The sequence below is a fragment of the Astyanax mexicanus genome, chromosome 2, assembly GCF_023375975.1.
Source record: "Astyanax mexicanus isolate ESR-SI-001 chromosome 2, AstMex3_surface, whole genome shotgun sequence".
In the NCBI taxonomy this organism is placed as follows: Eukaryota; Metazoa; Chordata; class Actinopteri; order Characiformes; family Acestrorhamphidae; genus Astyanax; species Astyanax mexicanus.
In genome coordinates this window covers 60,131,459-60,152,463 of record NC_064409.1, presented here as the reverse complement: position 1 = coordinate 60,152,463, position 21,005 = coordinate 60,131,459, and the positions used below count along the sequence as shown (strand labels likewise).

Sequence of the window (21,005 nt, the reverse complement as noted above, 5' to 3'; positions counted from 1 at the left end):
TATCATTCACTACACACGTCTCAATACATCTCTATTACAAACCATTTTAAACATCTTTATCTTTTATAGTGTAGCAAACCAACTTGTGCAAAATTGATTATTTTAAACATGAAACAGTTAATAGTTTCTAGTCACGAGTCAAGAAAACTGGTTTATCCTTGTTAATCAATCGGATTCCTTCTTTTGCAGTAATATTATAGATCAGACCAAACATCCTAAGCAAAGACAGAAAAGTGGAACATTTTATCTATGATTTAGAAGAGTTAGTAGAGTTGTAATCGTTTTACATTCTACAGGACGTTCTAAAGGATGCCCCACCCTTTGACGCCTGTAGGGAGGGGATTTTTGCATCTTTCATTTTTTGCAGCAGGTGCATAGTTTCATTTTAATATCTTTGAAAAGTTTCTTTATTTTAGTAATTAAGTTCAACATGTGAAACTTGAATATTTTATAGATGCATTACACACAGAGTGATCTATTTGTCTCTGCTGACAACTTTTATGGAGATACAGACTCCATTTTCCAGCAGGACTTTTTTGGGGTTTTCATTGGCTGTAAGCCATAATCATAAACAATAAAATAAATAAATGGTTAATATAGATCACTCTGTGTGTAATACATCTATATATAGTATGATTTTCACATTTGAACTGAATTACTGAAATAAAGTAACTTTTCAATTATATTCTTTTTTTAGGGGGGGGGTGCACTAGTAATGTAATTTTTTATCTAACGACAGAAAAAAAAATAATTGAAATGCAATGATGGTTTAAGCCATTTACTTTAAATACCTGAACTCTAGATCTTCTCTTACTCCCTCTTTTAGTCAGTAATTCAGAAAATGACTGACTGAAGTAGATCAATTGATGCTTTTAATAGCAGTAGTCTGGAATGACCTGTGTTCTTACCTCATCAAGATATTGCGTTTTCTCTTGAGTAAACCCGCCAGTCGATTGTTCACTGTTCAGCATTGATGTATTGAGGGTTTCTCTGAAACTGAATCTGCTTTTAGCTCTCTGTATTGACAGATGTGTCTGATTTTCAGGGCACCTTCACGGAGGTCCCGGCCTCCAATGTGCGCAGAGTCATCGCCCAGAGACTAACCCAGTCCAAAACCACCATCCCTCACGCATACGCTACAGTGGACTGTGACCTGGGGGCTGTCATGAAGCTTCGCAAGCAGCTTGCCAAAGGTGAGAGCATAGTGAATAGAGGAACACACAGCAGCGAGGACACGTTAGGGGAGGAGGGGGGGGAGATCCAATGTGCTAAAATGCCCCATATTAAGAAACCCTTAAGAACAGAGGATCGCCAATTTGAATCCTGAGTCATGCTTGGCTTGGCATCAGCAACCAGAGTCTGAGAGAGAGCACAATTGGTTATACACTCTCTTGATGGCACTGTCATCCCACATTACTCCTAGTGCCAAGTACAAGTACAGTGCCAAGCACAGGTATCTGTTAACTGATGTATTAAAGCTGGGGATCTGCCACTTTTCTCTAAGCAAAAAATGGGTAATTGACCTTCGAAAAAGCCAGTTAGAAACTAGTTTTAAAAAAGATTGACTCATATACAAATACAATACAATATGTTGAGATACAATAATATGCAATTTATGATAACTCAATTATAATGTGATCTCTAACATTTGAAAGTTAGTTTAAAAGCAAGCCTTGTAGTCTACCCTAACAAGTGTATGTAGAGCAGTGTTCATTTTGACTGGTGATTTTGACTTCGTTTTAGTCTTAGTCTTTTTGTATTTTATTAGTTTTAGTCTAGTTTTAGTCAATGAAAACAAACAACATTTTGGTCTATTTTTAGTCTAATGAATTTTAATGACCTGTAAATTTGGTGGGACAAATAAATCCACGTTTTTGTAATTACACACTTCCACTGCAGTACAGAGACTAGACTATACTTATATTACTTAACAAGTTTATTTAAAACTCATCCAATAACAGACCTGCATTACATGCTTTGCCTGCCTCCAGAAATGTGTTTAGTTTTCCATGGTAGTGCAGCTGAACTTATTCCATAAATCATGTTTATTCAGAAAGTGGGAGAGGAGGAGGGCTCAGGGGAACAGGTCATATTCTGTGTGGAGAGGCTGTGTTCTGATCACTGCTCAATATAATATAATATAATATAATTTATAATATATATATAATATAATTTTATTCTTTTAGTTTTTATTATTTGATGAAAAGAGTTAAATTCTAGCATAGAATTTCCAAGTATAATTTTTTAGTTAGCTATCGTCTCGTTTTCATAATGAAAAAATAGGTTCTCAACAAAGATTTTTCTTCATAGTTTTCGTTAACAAAATTAACACTGGTGTAGAGTGGTGGTTAAATACTGTCTCTGAGTGAGACACTGATGTTGTTTTTACCATCATTTTACCATTATTATTTTTATTGTTTTATGTGATTACTTTCTGCTTGTTCTGATGATTTTGTAGAAGTACAGAAGAATAAAACTGGGTTTATAATCACTGAGCTCATATTGGCATAAGTCAGCTTTGGAAGATAGCTGTGATAACCTTGTACGCAGTGGATACAGCAATGTTAGTAATGTGAACATCCTGTATATGGCTCATTTAAACGTACATTAAATTAATTAAAGATATGTTAATAGCCCATCAGTATCAACAATGATTCCATCCATATTTGTCTGCTCTTTAGTTTTAAAATGTGAAGTACATATTATAGGACAGCCTGAGCTAGCTTAGCTTTAGCAGCATCTCCATTTTGTCGTACTAAATTCAGCGTACTGAATTCAGTTTGTGGTGACGAAGCCCTTACCACACGCTTCTGATTGGCCACCATCCAGCAAAACTAAGAACAAAAAAATCTTAAAGTTTTGTCGGATGCTTCACCTGCATTCATGCAGCTCCTGCTCTCAGTCCTCTGGGCTTCATAAAAAAAAAAACACTGATAGAAAACTGTGCAAAAAATGCTTTTTCCTGACTAAACTTTTCTCTCCTCAATTGTAAAGAGCCACAGTTTGTTCACACGGTTCTTTTAATGGCCTTAACACCACATGCTGAAAATAACATTAACCACAGATTTGGGCAGGACTTCTCAGTGATGTACAAACCACACTTCTTGGGAGGGGTAGGTGGGTGTGTGAGTGTGTCGGTGTAGAAAGAAAAGCTCAGTTTGTAAAAACGTGCATTAACCTTTATCAAGAAGTAGCATATAGTAAAAAGTCACTGGACTTTCTTAGTAATATTATTCTAAGCCTTCAGTCTTTTAATATTTTGATACAGCTGGTACTTGTGCTAGAAGCATAAAGCTAAAAAAAATCACAATAAAAAAAACAATGTTTTGATTAACAGATAAGTTTTAATCTAAATGTCATTAATTAACAATAAAGTAACTTTGCTTGGTTCAGGTCTCCTCAGGGCAAGTTAGTTTATGTTGTTCCCTGCTGACTGTATCTCTGTGTCTCTTCTATCACATGATAGCTGAGAACAGAGGATGAGGGTTAGCACATGCTTCCTCTGTGATGTGTTGAGTCTGTCACCACATTTCTGATCTGCAGCTGCAAAATAAGTGAACACACTTTAATTCATTAAAAGATTTTGTGTTCCTTCCTCAGAAGATATGTGTGGTTTCATCAGTCTTAAATATTTATTAAAAACAAAAATTAACTTTTTACTTAAAACCATGTAGTGTTATGTTGTTTTATTAATATCGCCATAGCAATATAGATAATAATGACTTCAGGCAAAATACAAGACTCAGTTACTCATTTTTCCCACACATCCAATGAAATGAACGTCAGTTTATTCTCACGGCTGCCATGTGGTCTCTGGTCAGTTTCTATGAGTACAACATAAACAAGTGTTATTTAAGTATGTATTTAAGTCACAGCCTGTTATGGCAACAGCTGCAAAGGGACAGAAATATGTTGTATAGAAAAATGCAATATTGTATAGATGTGAATGTAAATAATACATTATGGGAAGTTAAGAGCTCAATCGGGAACGATCCAGTCTCTAGGATGTCTTGTAGCTCAATAATGATAGAGAGCTCTGTATATGACCTTTAACAAATTAGATTTTTTTTTTTTTTTAAACCTATTTTATATTTCTGGACGGTATAACCAAAAATATGTATCACTGTATTTGTTAAGATTCTGACTGTTTTATGGTATATTACAGTATTTTACTATTACTATTACTTAATTATATATATTTTTTTCATGACTGGGCTTTCTATAGATTTAATATAGGTTTTTAGACGTACTGTACTGTTAGGAGTACATAATATCAATATCAAACTAAGGCTTTGATTAGTATAGGTTTAGTTTGTTTAACAAAATTACACAATATATGAAGAAATCAGACTTTATTACCCAAAAAACAGCTGAAGAATGTAAACAATAGACCTTACAAAAGATACACTAAGGACTAACGCAGTTCAGTTCCTCTCTTTTTCTCTGAGTGAATAATTGTGAAAGCTTTGGTCATTTGCGGTTGTTTTTCTATTTCACTTGTATAAAAACACTCATACAGTGAGGAACAGCAGCAGGAGCTACTCAGAAAGTGCTGAGTAGCTTTTCTCTCCAGGCAGGACAGAGTGTGAGAAGCATTTGACTCTACAGAGCTGAGCTACAATCACTCCAGTGTATTGGCTTGTTATGCTAACTGGCTAGCATTAGTTAGCGAGCTGCATCATTGGGCTTCTTTGGTGGAACTGTTCTACGTAGTGCTCCGTAGTGCCTCTAGTGTTATGGTGGTATGTGAAAATGCATATATATGAAGGGAAAATTAAAACTGATATACCGGATGAACCAATATACTACCCAACACTACTAGCGCTGCTTAAAATGTAACTTAATTGCAAATCAAAATGGTCATGATTTTGATTCATCTTGTATACATTTGGTTATTAGATGTTTTTCATTTCTAAGCTCTTAATTTAGTAATAAAAAAAAATTTCATGCAAGTTTTTTTCTAAATGAAGAATCACTCTAGAATGCCAAAGCTCTACATTAACAGTAGTGTTATTTAAACATTTGAACTGGTTTAATTGTCATTTGAGTGTTTTGTACTTTATGTACTTCGTGGATACATGATTTTAATATAGTAACCATAATTGTATTTTGTGTTCAAATTGCACAGTTGTAATTTTCTTTTTTAATGGTCAAAAGTTAAACAAAAGTATTTGAATGCCTTTTTTACAGCTTTTGCTTGTGCATTCAATAATTATGTGCAATTTTTATGTATTTAAAGTTTGATAGTTTACTTAATAGTCTTTTAAATAATAAAAATGGTCATTTATAATCCTGCTTATAGTGTTCTCACCACATATTCAAATAGTAATGCTGTAATACCACTCATTTTCTCAGGCTTGCTTCCTGCATCTGAACTTGTAGTATTGTCCAATTGCAGAGCAGTTTTCCTTATTTATTAAAAAAAATAATAAAATAACAAATGATGAGATGAGCAAGACGTTGTTATATAAAGTATGCTACTGATTTATGCTCAGATTCACAGATTCATAACAACCATGACTTCAAAACAGAACAAAACAATTGTAAGACTCTGAATCGGTCACGTCTTACAGATACATGATGTTTTTAATAAGAGCTGTTTCTCAGCATATTAAAATAGCGAGTCACCTTGATTTAATATCAGTTTACAACATTCTTTTCTTTTATTTCAGAGGAGATCAAAGTATCTGTCAATGATTTCATCGTGAAAGCTGCAGCTGTTACGCTTAAAGTAAGTACTTAATATTTATCCTCCATTATTTCACTGTTTTTAATTAGCAGTGTAATTTATAATGGCTGTGTTGTGTGTTAAAAAATCACCAAAGTAAATTAAATTTGAATTACGTTACATGAAGTGTCATTAATAACTCACATTTACACATTTACAGGCATGCAATAACAATTTAACTGCTGTTGAATCATTTTTACTTACAGATGGATAGTAATAGTACAGCTTATGTTATTGCATACAGTACCAGTCAAAAGTTAGGACACATCTGAAATGTTGTGGTTTCAGCATTGTTGATTAATTACTAAGTATTAGTATAGTATTAATTAATACTAAGGCATGAAGAAAAACATATGGAATTAATTTGTGAACAAAAAAGTGTTAAACAAACCAAAATATGTTTAATATATTAAAGTAGGCGCATCTTGCTGAGATATCTTGGCATTTTTTCAGTCAGTCAAACTAATCAAGAGTTAATTAATTTGTCCTCTTAATGTGTTTGAGAGCATCAATTGAGTGGTGAGAAAAGTCTTTAGTAAGCACATTGTGACTGAGCTAATACTATATACAGTTTCAGTAAGTAAATGAAATGAAATGAGTTTATTGATATTTAATTATATGTGCAGCTGTGTAGTTACACATGAAGTCAGAGACCATCTCATTTGGGGTGTTGTTGACTGCACAGTGAAGATCATCAATTCTCTACAAGGGGTTATGTAACTTCTCAGATCTTATTACTTCATCGGTAGCTTGACCGCACAGAAATCACATCCATCAACTTCTCATGTAGTATCGTTTTTTTTTTTTATAAGAGATTATAAGAGACACTATAAGGAACTTCTAATTCAGCAGGTCTCGCCATTGGGTGGTGGTGGGGGATAGCTAACTAAGTTAAGTAAAGCTAAGTAAAACTGTAATAAAAAGAAGTCTTTCTTTTAAAGTCAATCGAGTGCCTGATGTTAATCTATCGATTTCTCTCCTGAAAACTGTTTATTTGGATGAGTAAAGCACTTCCATTTATCTACAGTAAACTTAGATTTGCAAATTTCTCCAGCACTAAGGCTGGAACATTAGCATTAGCGGCTAATCGCTAAGGCAACAGTGCAGAGGAACCCTGAGTGAGCCAAGGCGGTAGCTTATTTTAACACAGTAAACGAGCAAGCTATAGGCCAATGTACTCCCCTTCTTATGAATGACGAAAGAGCTAGCTCTGCGGTTAGCTGCTAATGCTAATGCTGCCCCAGCAGTGCTGGCCAGGGTTAGCAGCAGGCTACAGGCTGATAATACTCACCTCTGAACGGGGAAATGGCAGTTAGCAGCTAATGCTAATACTGCTCCAGCCCCGGTGCTGAAGAACTAAACTGAAACTCCTGTATAAAGCTGTACTTCAGTGGAGTGGCTTTGCTGCTCCTTACAACCTGACTGGTAAAATTCATACATAAAGCGCACTGGAGTTTTTTGGGAAAATTAAAAGGTTTAAATAATTTTAAGTGTGCCTTATAGTGCGAAAAATACGGTTTATTTTCTTCACAACCGTTCTGATTTCAGTGTCCTGTAGCTTCAGGCTTTCCCTTGGTTCCTCTCCGTCTGACTCGAATGCTCTCCATGTAGGTTCATCAAGTCCCTGCTTCATCACGTAGCCAGTGTTGATGACAGGCCTTTAAATAGAGACTATTTCAAGTTAGCTCCCTTCCCCTTTCTTTCCGTCTGTTACTGAGCAGGATGTGTGTCTCTGAAAAGACAGGCCTTTGAAAGGAAAGAAGGGAAAAGGAGGGTGAAAAAAGCACTAGTAATGTCTGATTGTCACATTATTGTCTACAGCTCCCTCCCGTCCTGCTTCTGCCGACATGCTCACTGATATGTGTCACAACACAAAGCGCTTAGCTGGGAGATGCCATTCACAGGAGCCGTATTTTCTCCTGTACAATAGTCTCTTAGCCTGTCAGCTGCTTCCTCTGAAATCGCAGACATGAAACAGCCAGTGACTCCACGTCCTCCGTTCGGGGTTAGTGGAAGAGGAAGATGCTAAAAGGCTGCATCCCTTAGGCTCAGATAAGTTGAGGTCAGGCTCCAGACACCAGACATATGCTAGTTCCGATTCTTAATGCGATAGCTTGGCTGAAAATCTAATTTATGCTATTTTACTCTTAGCTTACATGTCCTTAAGCAGGTTTGCTAATTTCTTTAGATGTGCCCTGGCACAACAAAGGTAATGGAATATGAGCTAACTTGAGCTAGCATGAGCTGATGGCCTCAAGCATACGGCATGTCTATAGCATCATATACTCATCTCAGAATATACTGAGCTCTGGCACACAGGATACATTCAAAGAGTAGGTAGAGAGAGCCCAACATTTTTCTTATCAAATACGATGATTATTTTATCCTGTTCACACTATTTTTCTAATGTGAGCAATATCAGACATTTGTCTGAACACTGAACATGCTCTTAAGCCAACATTAATTCACAAAGAAGCAATGCTTCACATGAAGTTTCGGTTTCCTCTTTTTTCACCAGCATCACAAAAATGTCAAGGAGTTCAAGAGGCTGACAGCAGGCTTTATCACAGAAAATGTGATCCATTTACCAGATACCTTTCCTTTACACTTTTTTTTTTCTTCTTAAGATAAAGGTCACAATAAAATTTTATTTTCACCAATAAAAGTTAAAGTCAGATTCAACATGTGTTTATTGTGACACAAACAGCATATCATATATTAGATAAAGAACAAAGAAAGACAAAAAACAATGTATGAGTCACACTCTCTACACGTGTCAGCAAATCAGAGTCAATCAAGGGGGGGACAAACAAGACAACAGTTACAATATCACTGCTCCTAAAAACTCTGCACTGCAGTTCCCACATTTCTATGCAAATGCATTGGCTACAGCATAACATGTACAGGTAGCACATGCTTGTGAAACATTTGTTTAACATGTTTAAATATTTGGACATTTTATCTTCTTTTAACAGTATTGAAAAATAAAGGTTATGTATAACTGAACACATAAAACTCTAAAAATGTTAATCCCAAGAGCAAACCGCAAGATGAGTAAAGAAGTCTCCAGCACAGCTAAAATGTCACACAGGACCTACAGATAGCTTTTGTCACAGTTGATGTCAAGATACAGCATCTAACGTGAGAAAGAGACAGCACATGTTTCGTTTTTTTAATGGGAGGAGTGCAAGGAGAAAATCATTACTGTCAAAAAACCATCAGGGCAAGACTCAGGATTCATCTGTCCAAACCACATTGTTCCCAAAGTCCTTCTGGTCTTTGTCAAGGTGTTCTCTGACAAACGTACCGTATTTTTCAGACAATTATGAGCAAATAAAATCCTTACGTTTTCCCGAAAATTGACAGTGCGCCTTTTAATCCAGTCCACCTTATTAATAGTATTAATTTTACCAGTAAGGTTGTAAGGAGCAGCAAAGCCACTCCGGTGAAGTACAGCTTTATAAGAGTGAGTTTTCAGTGAAGTCTCTCCAGAACTAAGGCTGGGTGCAGCAGTATTAGCATTAGCTGCTAACTGCAGTGCTAGCTCTTTTGCCATTCAGAGGTGAGTATATCGAGTGGCATTTGTGTCCCGCTAGTGCTGCAGTTAGCGGCTAATTCTAATGCTGGAGAAACTTCACTGAAAACTCACTCTAAGACAAAGTATTGGAAATCCAAGCCTACTGTAAATAGATGGAAGTGCTTTACTCACCCAAATAAACATTTTTAGTTTTTAGAAGAAAAATCTGTGTAGATTAACATCCAGCGCTCATTTAACTTTGAAAGATTTATTTATTTATTTATTTTTAAAATTTTGTTTACTTAGGCGCTTCCCTGTTAGAAGGGAAACATAACGATATCCTTGCTCACTTTAAATGAAACATCCTTCCTAGCGTCACTTTAAGTGCCTTATACCCCGGTGCGCCTTATGTATGAAAATAGACCAGAAAATATTTTTCATCTTATAGTCCTAAAAATATGATAAGTCTTGCCCTAAATGTTTTTTTTTTTAAACTGAACTCCTCACAATAAAAATCAAACACATGCAGTATCTTTACCTAATGGTAGCTTCTGGACACCAAACAGATCTAAACATCTCCCCTGGAAAAAGTTGAAAGTTGTGTAAATGTGATTTTTTAGCTAAACTGACCATAAGTTTGTCCATGTCCTTGCTATGTCTGTTTATTTACCTTACTTACTTTTTGCTGCATCTGCAGGAGATGCCAGAGGTCAACGTGACCTGGTCAGGTGAAGGACCCCAGGCCCTGGACTCCATCCACATCTCCATCGCCGTGGCAACCGACCGCGGCCTCATCACCCCCATCATCAAAGACGCGGCGGACAAAGGTGTGCAGGAGATTGCCGCCAACGCCAAGGTAACTGTTGCCATGGCAACGGCAGCATTTTGAACATTAATGAGGCACAACAAAAGGTCAGATCTGACTGCACGCTGACGTTTGAAACACCTGTGCTTGCCTTCAGGCTGCTTTGTCAAATGACTCGTGAAACCCTGCTGCCTTCTTCAGTGACTAATGTGTCTCAATTAACTTTGATAAAGTCACGCTTTCGTTTGCCAAGTTTACATGATGGCGCAGTAAGACTGCTGTGATTCTGTGCTGCAGGTGAAAGATCAGTGTGTCGGACTCATGGACCCATCAAAGCTTTTGGCACCTTTAACCAAAATAAACAGAATTTATTTTTTTCTCACATGTCAGAAATCCACAAGCCCTGATGTCATAATACCAGATTGCATTTGGTCATTATTAATGATACATTAGAAGCCTGACTTTACGTTAATAAGGTTCTGTGGTTAGTGAACATTCTCTCCGATGCACTATTCCAACAAGACAATGCTCATCCACATACTGCTGCAGTCTCAAGTGCTTGCCTTGAAGACACAGAAACTATGCCATGGCCATCTGTAAGGATTATTAAAGGACACCATTAGGAACCTCTACAGCACCATGCACAATTGTCTGGCATGTTGGGCTACACATAACTTACATGCTACTAATATATGTGTAGCCTTATTTATATATAGCTTTGGAAAAAATAAGAGACCACTAATAAATAGTGAGTTTCTTTGATTTTACCAAATTGAAAACCTCTGGAATATAATCAAGAGGAAGATGGATGATCACAAGCCATCAAACCAAGCTGAACTGCTTGATTTTTGCACCAGAAGTAGCAAAAAAGTTACCCAAAAGCAGTGTGTAAGACTGGTGGAGGAGATCGTGCCAAGATGCATGAAAACTGTGATTAAAACCAGGGTTATTCCACCAAATGTTGATTTCTGAACTCTGCATCTTGTTTTATTTCAGCCATTTCTCATTTTCAATATTTTTATTTGGAATTTGGTAAAAATGTTTTCCGTAGTTTATAAAATAAAAGAACAACATTTATTTTACTCAAACATTTACCTATAAATAGCAAAATCAGAGAAACTGATTCAGAAACTGAAGTGGTCTTTTCATTTTTTCCAGAGCTGTATATGACCAGGAGTTGACTTCCCAGTATAAAGTTTTAATCATTTATTGCTGCTGATAACATTTATCTACTTCCCAATTGTATTTTCATTCCAACACAGCTATGTTTGTCAAAGAGTATATGTGTTTAAGTTTAAGATCAGAATAAGATAAACCAAACAGATAATACACTAGGCAGCTCCAAATAAGCAATTGATGCTAACTCCAATCCTGTTTATCTGTCCTCTTCCTTATCAGTGGAAAAAAGATTGCTTGGCAAGTCATCCGTTTCTTATACTCAAATTTGCTGCCATGGTAAAAAGAGGGCATAAAATCGTCACGCTCCGCATTAAAGTTCAGTCTAGTAGGTGACCTCTCAGCTTATTTAGAAACTCTCCACTCGAGTGCTGGGGTGTTTTCTGTTTCTTGATGAGTAATGAACTCTTTTTGGATGCTGATATTGTTGTGTTACTAACAGTGATTTCACATCTACCTTGTCTGGACTTTTGAGAGTTTCCAGTTTGGTCCAGAACAAATTATCACGATTGGGAAATGTCAGTTTAAAAGAGGTTGTCTCAGTACAGAACTACTCAACTATAGTTTGGTTTGTCTGCTGAGAGATACACTTTTTTAGATTATTTAGACTTTTGAATAGCTAATAGGAAGTTGTTAACCCATACAAACTGCACAGATTAAAAAGAGCCAGTATAGTGCCAAAATCTGACTCCCCTGCAGTTTCTTCACGCAGCAGTAGTGTTGTAGTCAAGACCGCTAGAGCTGAGTCCGAGTCAAGACCAAGAATTTAAGTAGTCAAGTCTGTGTCAAGACTAAGACTGGGAAAAACCATGAACAGATTAAGATTTAAAAACAAAAATAACAATTAAATTTCCATTCATTTTCATTTTAAAATGTAAGAAAACAATCACAATTTGCCCTCAAACAGCTCATCACTAAGGTAAGCTAGCACTTCACTAATGGTAGGTCTCTCCCCGGTAGCATTATTAATTTAGCTAGCTCATCGCTAAGTTTAGCTAGCTCATTGCTGTCTTAAGTTCTCTTCCTTGTAACATTACTGTGTCATTTAGACCGGATTTGAGTAGTACTACAACACTACACAGCAGTATGAATGCAAGCACTATGGTGGTGATTCTTGTATCTACTGTAACTGTAGATTAGTCATCATTTATATACAGAAATAAAAGAAATCTGTTACACTTACTCTGCTGTGTGACATTTACATTTATGGCCCAAGGACTCCAAGGACAGCCAGACCTGGAATTAAACTGCAGCCTCCCACATGGTAGCTCACTGGCAGGCGGTGGTGTTATCCACTGTACCACACCAACCATTGCACATTTTGGCAATAAGGGTAAAAGTCTAACATAATGCTTGACCAAATATTCTACAAACTAATCAGTGTAAAGTATAAGGAAATGCAGCCTCCATAGTAATGACAAAATAACCTTTTGACTGCTCGCTAAATTATAATTATCTCTTTCCCACCAACATGGAACAGGCTCAGTTCTGGTTTGCACATCTTAAAAAAGTCAAAAGGTTCTTTCCCAGCTGGAACCAACAAATATTAGCTTCTTCAGTATGAACTGAGAGCAGTTGTGTGCAACTCCTGCTGTTGTTGACGTATCCTCGGGTTTAAACAAGCGTTGGCTGGATGAATGAAAAGCACCAAGGTTCTTATACGCCTGAACGGAACCAGTTCAAGAACTGAAAGTTCTTTTGGTAGAAAAGGGCCAAGTGTGAAACCAAAAGTATCTGGACCAAATGTCCAGTCTTATACATACAGTATAAGACAAACCTCAATATTATACTAAGTAAAAGCACGTTTTTAATGTTACGAGTTTAGAACTGATCACACACCTTTCAAGATAGTTGATACTTGGGTCTGCATACATTCATCATGTCAAATCATAGCTTCTTCATCTTAGATTATAATTATAATGTGCACTATTTGTACAAAGGTTTTAGGATAGAGCTTTCCACAAAAAAAAATTGCACACTATGCTGAGGATTTGATTGGGTTCAGCGACAAGAGCATTAGAGATATCAGGATTTTGGACAATCATCACCCCACCTTATCTTTAACTGAATGGAGCACCATCATTCCAAAGAACACAGTTCTACTGAGCTCTGGAGCTTTATTTACCTCTAGCACACATGTGGCACTGTGCCAATAGATTTATATTTTGTGTGTGTGTGCACTTGCTTATCTCTGTCATGAGTGCATCAAAAATAGCTAAATGCATTCATTAAAATGTCTGTCCACAAACATGTGGACATTTACTGTATGTGTGGGTTATACTCGTAATCATGTTCCTCCTCTTGTTCTTGTTTTCTCTCTTCTCTTCTCCCAGGCCTTGGCACAGAAAGCAAGAGCAGGAAAACTGCTACCAGAAGAATACCAGGGGGGATCCTTCAGGTAAACACCTCATTAACAGCTTAAAATGCCTTTTATTATCCCGCTTAATCCTTTACACCCTCAAAACCCAAATGAATGGCTGCAGGGTTCAGATTTGTCAATAACGCCTTCAAGTTTTTTGACTGTTGTCACAAACTTTCCACTTTTCATTTCCTCTCTTAGAGTTCCCTAGTGACAATAAACTGTTAAATAAACAGTAATGCTGCATGAACACTGGGCACTCCGCAGCCTGAGAGATGTTTAACACATGCATAAAAGCCTGCATATTTGATTTATCCCTCTCCTGACTGTGAGTGGAGTGCGTGTGTGAGATATTGAGGAAGATCATAAATTATGGTCATCAATTTAATCACTTCCACCCGAGTCACAGGCAGTCTTTTTTTTTTTTTATCATTAGAGACTTAATAGGGTCGCTTTGAAATAAATGGGATTTCTGAGGTAAAGATAGTCCAGAAATCCCAGTAGTAAGCGATCACTCATTGTCTTATTTCCGGGGGTTTTGTATCTCCTGCTTTGTTCTGGTTGTCCTACTGAGCCACATTAGAAAAGACTAATGTGTGCTAAGCACTAGCGCTGTTGTATACCTGTATTTGATGCAATAGCTTGAAATCAAATATTTAATCCTGGATTCCAAGTGGCTTAGCAAAAACCCAACACTGTGACTTGAGAACCACAAGTTCTTATGCTGGGTCATGCTGCTTTGCCATCAGCAGCCAGAATCCGAGAGAACACAACTGGCTATGCTCTCTCTGGGTGGGTGGATGGGTCGATAGGTGGGTGGATGGTGGGGCCTCATCAGCTAGTCAGCACATGTGTCTGTTGGCTGATGTATTAGAGCTGCGGATCCTTCCTCTGAGCACATTGTGGGCAGTTTGAAACGAGCGAGGTTGAGGCTGACTTCACATGTATCAGAGGAGACATGTTCTTTCCCTAACCCTGATAGTGTTGGGGGCATTAATGGGTTTAGCTAAATTAGTACAACAATTACACAGTTTACTTTGCTTATTAGAATTTGGGAAACCAATTGCCTTGAGAAAGTTAAGTAAATACCTTTTATTTTCAAGATATGTTAACTTTCAAGATATGTGTCTACTGCAGGGGCCGGCAATTAGTTTTGGCCGCAGACCAGATATTTTCCAAGCCATTACATGGCGGGCCACAAAAAAATAATAATTTTTTGGAAAGTAAAGCAGGTTAATCCAGGAAGAAAGGAAAAAATAAATAAATGAACACACCGCTCCTCACGCGGAGATCAAACCTGGGTCGTTAGGGTCCCAGTTCTTTAATCTACCGCTGCCCCGGCTAGTGAATTGAGATACAAGTGGGAAAAAATGCTTTATATTGAGAAAGGGAGCCCGAGAATGGGCGGAAAAACAAGAATGGGTGGAAACAAAAGTCACGCCGAGCGGGACAAAGAGACGGGAAGAGACGGCAATGTAAACTACAGTTTGCCAGAGAAGCATTTTATTATTATTTTTTTTCCATTATCTTTCATAATAGTTCAAACAACCTCATGGGCCAGATGTTTCACGCTTGGTCTGCTTATGGTTGACCTATGGTCTACTGTATAATGTCTACTATTCAGTTGAGTAATGACTTTAATAAGCATATTAACTCTGAATTATAAATTGTTGCAAACCATATTATATTTATTTATATTGGCTGAGAGGCGTTCTATGAGTGCCATTATCAGCCGGTAATGCACTGTAAACGAAGCTCTCCATGTATTACTCCGCCACATACAGGTAACCCAGCAACGATGCAGCGCTTACAAGCCAAACCGAGCAGCAATGGAACTATTTTAACTTTGAGTATTTATAATCAAACAGATCTTATTTTCTCATCTTCTTTAACTCAAAATATTTTCATAAACAGTGATAATTGAACTGTGGTATAATCACAATCATACACTCGAGGTTCGTACTATAACTTGTAATATTGCTCGTTACAGCACTTCCTCTTGTGTATTATTGCTTAATTATATAACAAAAATGAATACAACTATTGGTTACTGGCATCTCTGATTGGCATAATTCCCCACCACTCCTCACCATCAGTGTGTAGTCTTGTTGACAAGTGTTACCTTCTTTTGGCTATTTAGTTCATACACAAAAAAAGAATGAGAGGCTTGCCAGTAAATATTTTTATTAGTCCCAAAATATGACTAATAATTAAATTGTTGCATATTCAGACAAGGTTAGTTAGTGTTTTTGTTTATTAATACAGAATGAAATGGCCCTGCATCTTTCCAGACACTATTTCCACTATTGTCCAAAATGCAACATGCATTGTATTAAATGCAACTGATTACCCAAGGGAAGCCAAACTGCACCCTGATGTTGAGTTAGTGGTGCCCATTATGCAAATAAATGATGCCAGGAACCAATATGAAAAATTACATGGGTTAAAATAGTGCTACATTATTTAAGGTAAGTATACTGAGATACAGCTACAGAAATATCAATCAGAGAGTGTGAGTTACACAGTGTGAATTTGAAGTGTCCAGTGTTTAATGTCTGGAAAGTTCTTCCGTACCACTCCTCTATGCAAGCTCACTAAATCATTTGAAAGCTTGGAGTGTAGTTTACTCAAGTACATTTTATGCAAAATTAGAACTTTACTAACATTACAGGAATTAAAATCATTGGAATATTGTGAAATAATCAAAGTTCCCTATCGTTATTTAAGAAAGTAGCGATGTCACTTTTTACAGTACAGAAGAACAAATTGTGAAATACTGTGTACTGTGACACCATAATATCAAAACCATTATGTCATCAAAATCTCATACCATGCAGCCCTTTATTTGCTTTGGAAGCATCCAAATGAGTTAAGCTTCCTTAAGCATGAACTGAAGCGTGTTCTGTCTGTGGGCGGATGATTCTAAGAAGTGAAAGCAGTGCTTCTGTATTGCTTAAGCATTTTTTTTTCCAGTAAAGCATGGAAGTAGTCAATATATTTAGCCTTGAAGCAACCCTGAAATGCTGCTGTCTCATTTTGAAAGACTAGACAGAACTGTACAGAGTTACAACAGCAGCTTTAAGCAAGATACACTTCTGTTTGCTGAACATCCTTCTTTTGTGATGTCTCTAAGGAAAAGTGTATGAGTGGGGGGAAAAAATAAAGAGCTATCTTTTTGTAAATAAAAGATCTTGTATTTCTGTCTCCACTGAATTGTGGCTTTGTCTCTGCTCCTTTAGTATCTCCAACCTTGGCATGTTCGGCATCAGTGGCTTCAGCGCGGTCATCAACCCTCCACAGGCCTGTATCTTGGCGGTTGGCCGCTCCAGAGACGAGCTGACGCTGGCCCCAGAGGGCCCGGACGACTCGGGCCCTGTCCTTCGTACTCGGCAGCTTATGACGGTTACCCTGTCCAGCGACGGGCGGCTCGTGGACGACGAACTCGCATCCCGCTTCTTGGATAAATTTCGCGTTAATTTGGAGAAGCCCCAGCGCATGGCCCTGGCTTAGGATATGGAGGGAATTAGAGGGAAACAGAGAAATATATTGGACTGAGGGACTGTTACAAATGATGTAGAATAGAGTGATTTTCAGGGTTCAGCTGGGGGAAGAAAAAAAAAAACGATGGTCATGTTTCCTGTACCGGGATTTATTGCGTCCTCTCACTGGATATAAAGGTACATAAGTACATTGTGTGCTAGTTCTATGTCCCTTTTTTTGCTGAATGAAATGGTAAGTCGTAGGTGTGATGCTGTGGATAACAACGCTGCCTTCCCCGTGGCAGACTTGGGTTCAGTTCCCTGGCACATACACAACACTACACCAAGAAGGCTAGAGATATACCTGCTGGTAAATGTGCATTCGAATACCATATTTTTTGCACTATAAGGTGCACCGTATTATAAGGTGCACTACCAATGAACGTCTATTTTCTGGTCTATTTTCGCACATAAGGCGCACTGGATTATAATGTGCATTTTAAGAGACACTATAAGGAACTTCTTTAACTAATTTAGCAGGTCTCACCGTTGGATGGTGGTTGGGGAGTAACTAAGCTAAGTAAAGCTATGCTAAGTAAACAAAACTGTGTTCAAAAAAAAGTCAAACGAGCGCTAGATGTTAATCTACACAGATTTCTCTCCTAAAAACTGTTTATTTAGGTGAGTAAAGCGCTTTAGTTTATTTACAGTAAATTTAGATTCCCGAATTCCTCCAGCACTAAGGCTGGAGCATTAGCATTAGCGGCTAACCGCTAGGGGTTAGAGGCTAATGCCTCCCGATAGCACTACACTGAGGAACCCTGAGTGCTCCAGTAAGCAAGGGCGATATTAGCTAGCGGTTTGTCCCACATAGCTTGTTTCAACACAGTAAACATGTAGGCTGCAGTCTGATATACTTTCCCTCTGAACGATGAAAGAGCTAGCGCTTTTGCGGTTAGTGGCTAATGCTAATGCTGCTACAGCAGTGCTAGCCGTTCTTAGCTGCCGCCTACAGGCCAATAATACTTAGCTCTCAATGTGGGAAATAGCAGTTAGCAGCTAATGCTAATGCTACTCCAGTCTCGGTGATGGAGAACTAAACTAAAACTTGTATAACGCTGTACTTCAGCTAGCTAGCTAACTTTTCCTTTCCAACTTGGAAAATGGTGCAACAGATGACAGAAGCTGCAGCTCCAGCATTTAAGGTGAACTGGAAAAATTAAAGAAAATAAAAGCTCCCCATCACAGAGGAATTAAAAAATGCACATGAATAATTTCAGCAGCACAGTCTACCCCCTTTCTAAAGACATAAGATAAAGCCCTAAATTTAAGAATTTAACCAGCAGCTAGGTTGCTGAACTTTAGCACTCCACTGCTATATCTATATCTGTATCAGGTGTTTAAAGCCTTCTTAGAGGAGGATTTCACCCCTTCCTCTTATAACTCTGTTACACACAAAACAAAGGGGTAGAGGTACAAAAGAGAAATGGGATAGGGCCAAAGACTGAGCCACTCAACAGCTCTAAGTTGTTCGATGCAGCTGTATGATGTGTCCTTGCCACAGCTGCAAGTGGATGCGTCTTTTTGAAGCCTCCAGTATCATGTGCAGCACACAGGGAAGTACATAAACAGATACAGAAGTTGTTAATGTGAACACATGATCATACAGCAGCTATATCTCTAGCCTAAGAAGCTTTTGACCAATCTCCTAACCCTCATAACTCGAGTTCACACTAGCAGACGACAAGTCGCTGATGATCCCCCACGTCTCTCGTCTCGTGTGGGCGTGTTCAAGGCTACTCGGACTGTCACACGTGGGAGTAAACAAGCTTCTGAAAGAAAATGTCATGGCCACGGAAAATCTAATACTATAGATCAGTCTACTATTTTTCCTAAGAATGTGTATTTATTTATTTAACTAAATTGATGGTGAATTGAATAATGAAATTAAATAATTAGATGTGGAAAATAGAAACAGTGAATATGAGCCTCTCTTTTATGTTTAGCACAAGACAGTTGAAAGTACAGTTGATTCAGTGTTCTGTAAGCACTGATGATGTCCTTAATATGCTTTAAATATATACTGTATATACAGCTCTAAAAAAATTAAGATACCACTTAAAGTGAGGAGTTTCTTTGATTTTACCAAATTAAAAACCAAAAGCAGTGTGTAAGACTGGTGGAGGAGAACATCCCAGGATGCATGAACACTGTGATTAAAAACCAGGGTTATTCCACCAAATATTAATTATCTTAAAACTCTCTTAAAACTTTATGAATATGAACTCGTTTCCTTCACATTAATTGAGGTCTAAAAGTTATGCTTTTTTTTATTTTGTTATTTCAGCCATTTCTCATTTTCTGCAAATAACTGCTCTAAATGACAATATTTTTATTTGGAATTTGGGAGAAATGTTGTCTGTAGTTTATAGAATAAAACAACATGAACAAATGTTAATTTTACTCAAACATACACCTATAAATAGATATATGTTAAAAAACATCAGAGAAACTTATTCAGAAACTGAAGTGGTCTCTTAATTTTTCCAAGGCTGTATATTGTTGATATGATAAGATATTTTTTCACAAAACAGTAAAATATTATCATATTGTAAACCTCTAATACAAACACAAAATTCAGAGAGCAGAAACACGAACCTTGGACCTCTGTTTAAGTATGATTGGTCTAAAGAATTTGTTGGAGCTAATCGTTTAGTAGTATGTCACTTAGCATATCACCACACGTTAATTTGGTGAGAATTGAAGAAGAAAAAAATCACGAATTAATTTTACGCTTGTTACTAAATCTGAGCTACGAAACATACTCCCTTAGGAAAGGACTAGTGTTGCATGCTAGTGTGAACGCAAGCAAGGTGAGTACTTTCACCTACCTATGTCCCTGTGTAACATGGTTCGGATAGCAGTAGCTGGTATGGATAAGACCATCAAGAAGGTGCCATACGTGTAAATGTAAAAACACAAAAAGGGGGGAAAAAACACAAAGTAAAAGTTTTTTATGTACATTTGGACATATTTGAGTATTTATTGTGGCCAACAAGTTCACTGTATAGATTTAAAAAGGCACTTTTAAAACTAAAGGGGATTTCTGCCTTAAATGGTGGCCATTTTTTTCCTCGTTCATCTTCTCAAATCTTGTTTCTTGTAACTTTGTTTTCCCTAACGTACTCAAACGTGCTGAGAGCTCAAATCCATAAATCCTCTGGAGTGTCATAAAGCATACAGTCAAGCAAATAAAATCACGTCTGAACCAATATCATTGAGCTTTTTTTCTGCAATGCCATGGATGTGGGCCAGCAGTTCTACAGTATGTGCCAGTAGGCTGGCAGTGCCAGTCTGCCTCAGCATCCAGGCACAATGAAGCAGCAGGCTGGAGAATATTCTGTGCCGCTTTCCAACCTGTACTGTTGCTTTGGTTTCAGAGTGATGTGTGCTTTCTGTGATGAGGGGTGCACACAGAGAAAAGGCTTGGGGTGTGCGAGAATTGGTGGGGGGGAAGGGGGTTTCGTTGGTGTTCTGGAGGATGGCAGGTTCTTTGGTTTGTGTTTTTTTTAGGGGCTTTTCGCTCCTCACAGCTGCCTGCTAGAGGGTACCCACTGTTCCTCCATTTCGCCATGCACCCCTTCACTGTCTCCTAGTAACCGCTGGGATGGAAGGTGCACAGTAGAAGAAAAGAAGGGGGGGGGGGAGTGAGAGTAGGGGGGTTGAGGGACGCACAAATCCCTTCTCTGACAATAGAACCGGAGTTATAAGCACACTTCCACAATGGCCAGCCTTGAGGAGTTTGTCACTGGTGTTGTTGCAGCATGTCATTCATATTCACACATATTCTCAGCCCTCACCCATTTCCCCTTTACAGCGGCACCACGCCCTGCCACATCTCACGAAAAAAAAGAAGAAAAAAAAAACATCCTGCACTTCTG

General features: G+C 37.8%; 1 protein-coding gene across 1 annotated transcript in view; it reads left to right on the top strand.

Moving 5' to 3' along the window:
- Window positions 1-20,336, top strand: part of pdhx (pyruvate dehydrogenase complex component X) — a 78,103-nt gene extending 57,767 nt beyond the window's left edge. Inside the window, exons 7-11 of the mRNA XM_007228153.4 lie at window positions 1,046-1,193; window positions 5,673-5,731; window positions 9,943-10,101; window positions 13,560-13,624; window positions 16,825-20,336. Coding sequence (XP_007228215.3) covers window positions 1,046-1,193; window positions 5,673-5,731; window positions 9,943-10,101; window positions 13,560-13,624; window positions 16,825-17,095 — 702 coding nt within the window. The 3' untranslated portion in view covers window positions 17,096-20,336. The remainder of the gene's footprint in view (window positions 1-1,045; window positions 1,194-5,672; window positions 5,732-9,942; window positions 10,102-13,559; window positions 13,625-16,824) is intronic.
- Window positions 20,337-21,005: the final 669 nt, after the last annotated feature.